At 44.1% G+C, this 1,223-nt stretch overlaps 1 protein-coding gene across 1 annotated transcript; it reads right to left on the bottom strand.

The window, feature by feature from the left end:
- Positions 1-234: 234 nt before the first annotated feature.
- On the bottom strand, positions 235-860 carry Rps17l2 (ribosomal protein S17 like 2). Its single transcript, XM_039084762.2, has one exon. The coding sequence runs from the start codon at positions 671-673 to the stop codon at positions 266-268; it is 408 nt and encodes a 135-aa protein (XP_038940690.1). The 5' UTR covers positions 674-860; the 3' UTR covers positions 235-265.
- Positions 861-1,223: the final 363 nt, after the last annotated feature.

The following is a 1,223-nucleotide window of genomic DNA, read 5'->3' as shown; positions in this document are numbered from 1 at the left end:
TAAAGACTAGACTATATGGGACTTTACCAAAACAGAAGACCATTGCTTATCCAGTAATTTCTTGGAAAAGTTTTGGACATCCATTCACTCACTTATCAAACATCTCCTGAATATGAAACTGAAGGAGACATCCTATTAGGCACCACTCATACAATCAGCAAAGGGCGGGCCACCTGCCCTCCAGAAAAAGAGATTGCTTCTTTGTTTGTTTGTTTGTTTGTTTGTTTGTTTGTTTTCAGGTTTATTGAAAATATGGCATAACGGATTAAACAGCTCCAAGTGGTGTTTCGAAATTCATCCCAACCGTAGGCTGAGTGACCTGGAGGTGGGAGAGACGGCCAAAGTCCAGAAGCGTCAGCATTTCCTTGGTGTCAGGATCTACCTCAATGATCTCCTGATCTAGGGCTGAAACCTCAGGAACATAATTATCTCTCCTCTCCCTCTCTTCTTCCTGCAACTTGATGGAGATGCCTCTCACAGGACCTCTCTGAATCCGCTTCATCAGATGCGTGACATAGCCGGCTATCTTGTTCCGAAGGTTTTTGCTGGGGATGATGGCGATCTCCTCGCACACGCGCTTGTTGGTGTGGAAGTCATTACCCAGGCGCGTGTAGTACTTCTCGATGATGACCCGGGCCGCCTTCCTCACGGTCTTGGTGCGAACGCGGCTCATGTTGATGGCTCTCGGTAAAAGAGGCAAGAGATTGCTTCTTAAAGTGGACTCTACGCAGAGTAAGAATTGGCCTCCCAGGAATTGTTCTTAAGGTTGAACTCTCCAATCTCCTGTAATTCATTCCACTCTGACTTCATAGATCTACTTTCCAATTTACAGATCATTTAAATAAAATAGCATTCTGTCGAGCGTCCCCACTTTCCACAGTGCTGGACACCTGGCTTCTCACTTTCATTCAGTATCAGGGACAAGTTGTTTTCTTCTCCAAGCTTAAAATCCAAGTGACAATGAAAACAAATCCCAGTCCCTTTAATTTCAATGTATTTGCTGTGTTTCGGGGTAAGTTCCACACAACCTTCTTAAAACATGGTATGCATCAATGCTGGCTAAGAAAAAAAGTCTTCATATGTCACACACTCACCTAGTTTTGCATAGTTAACATGGAGTAAGAAGTCACAAGTTCTCGGCACAAAGCTAAACAAAAATAACCCGCTTTAAAAAGACACTGGGACCGAACGGAAGGAGTGTCTCAGAGCTCGATTGCATAGTG

Source organism: Rattus norvegicus, chromosome 9 (genome assembly GCF_036323735.1).
Source record: "Rattus norvegicus strain BN/NHsdMcwi chromosome 9, GRCr8, whole genome shotgun sequence".
In the NCBI taxonomy this organism is placed as follows: domain Eukaryota; kingdom Metazoa; phylum Chordata; class Mammalia; order Rodentia; family Muridae; genus Rattus; species Rattus norvegicus.
This window is presented reverse-complemented; position numbering and strand designations above follow the sequence as displayed.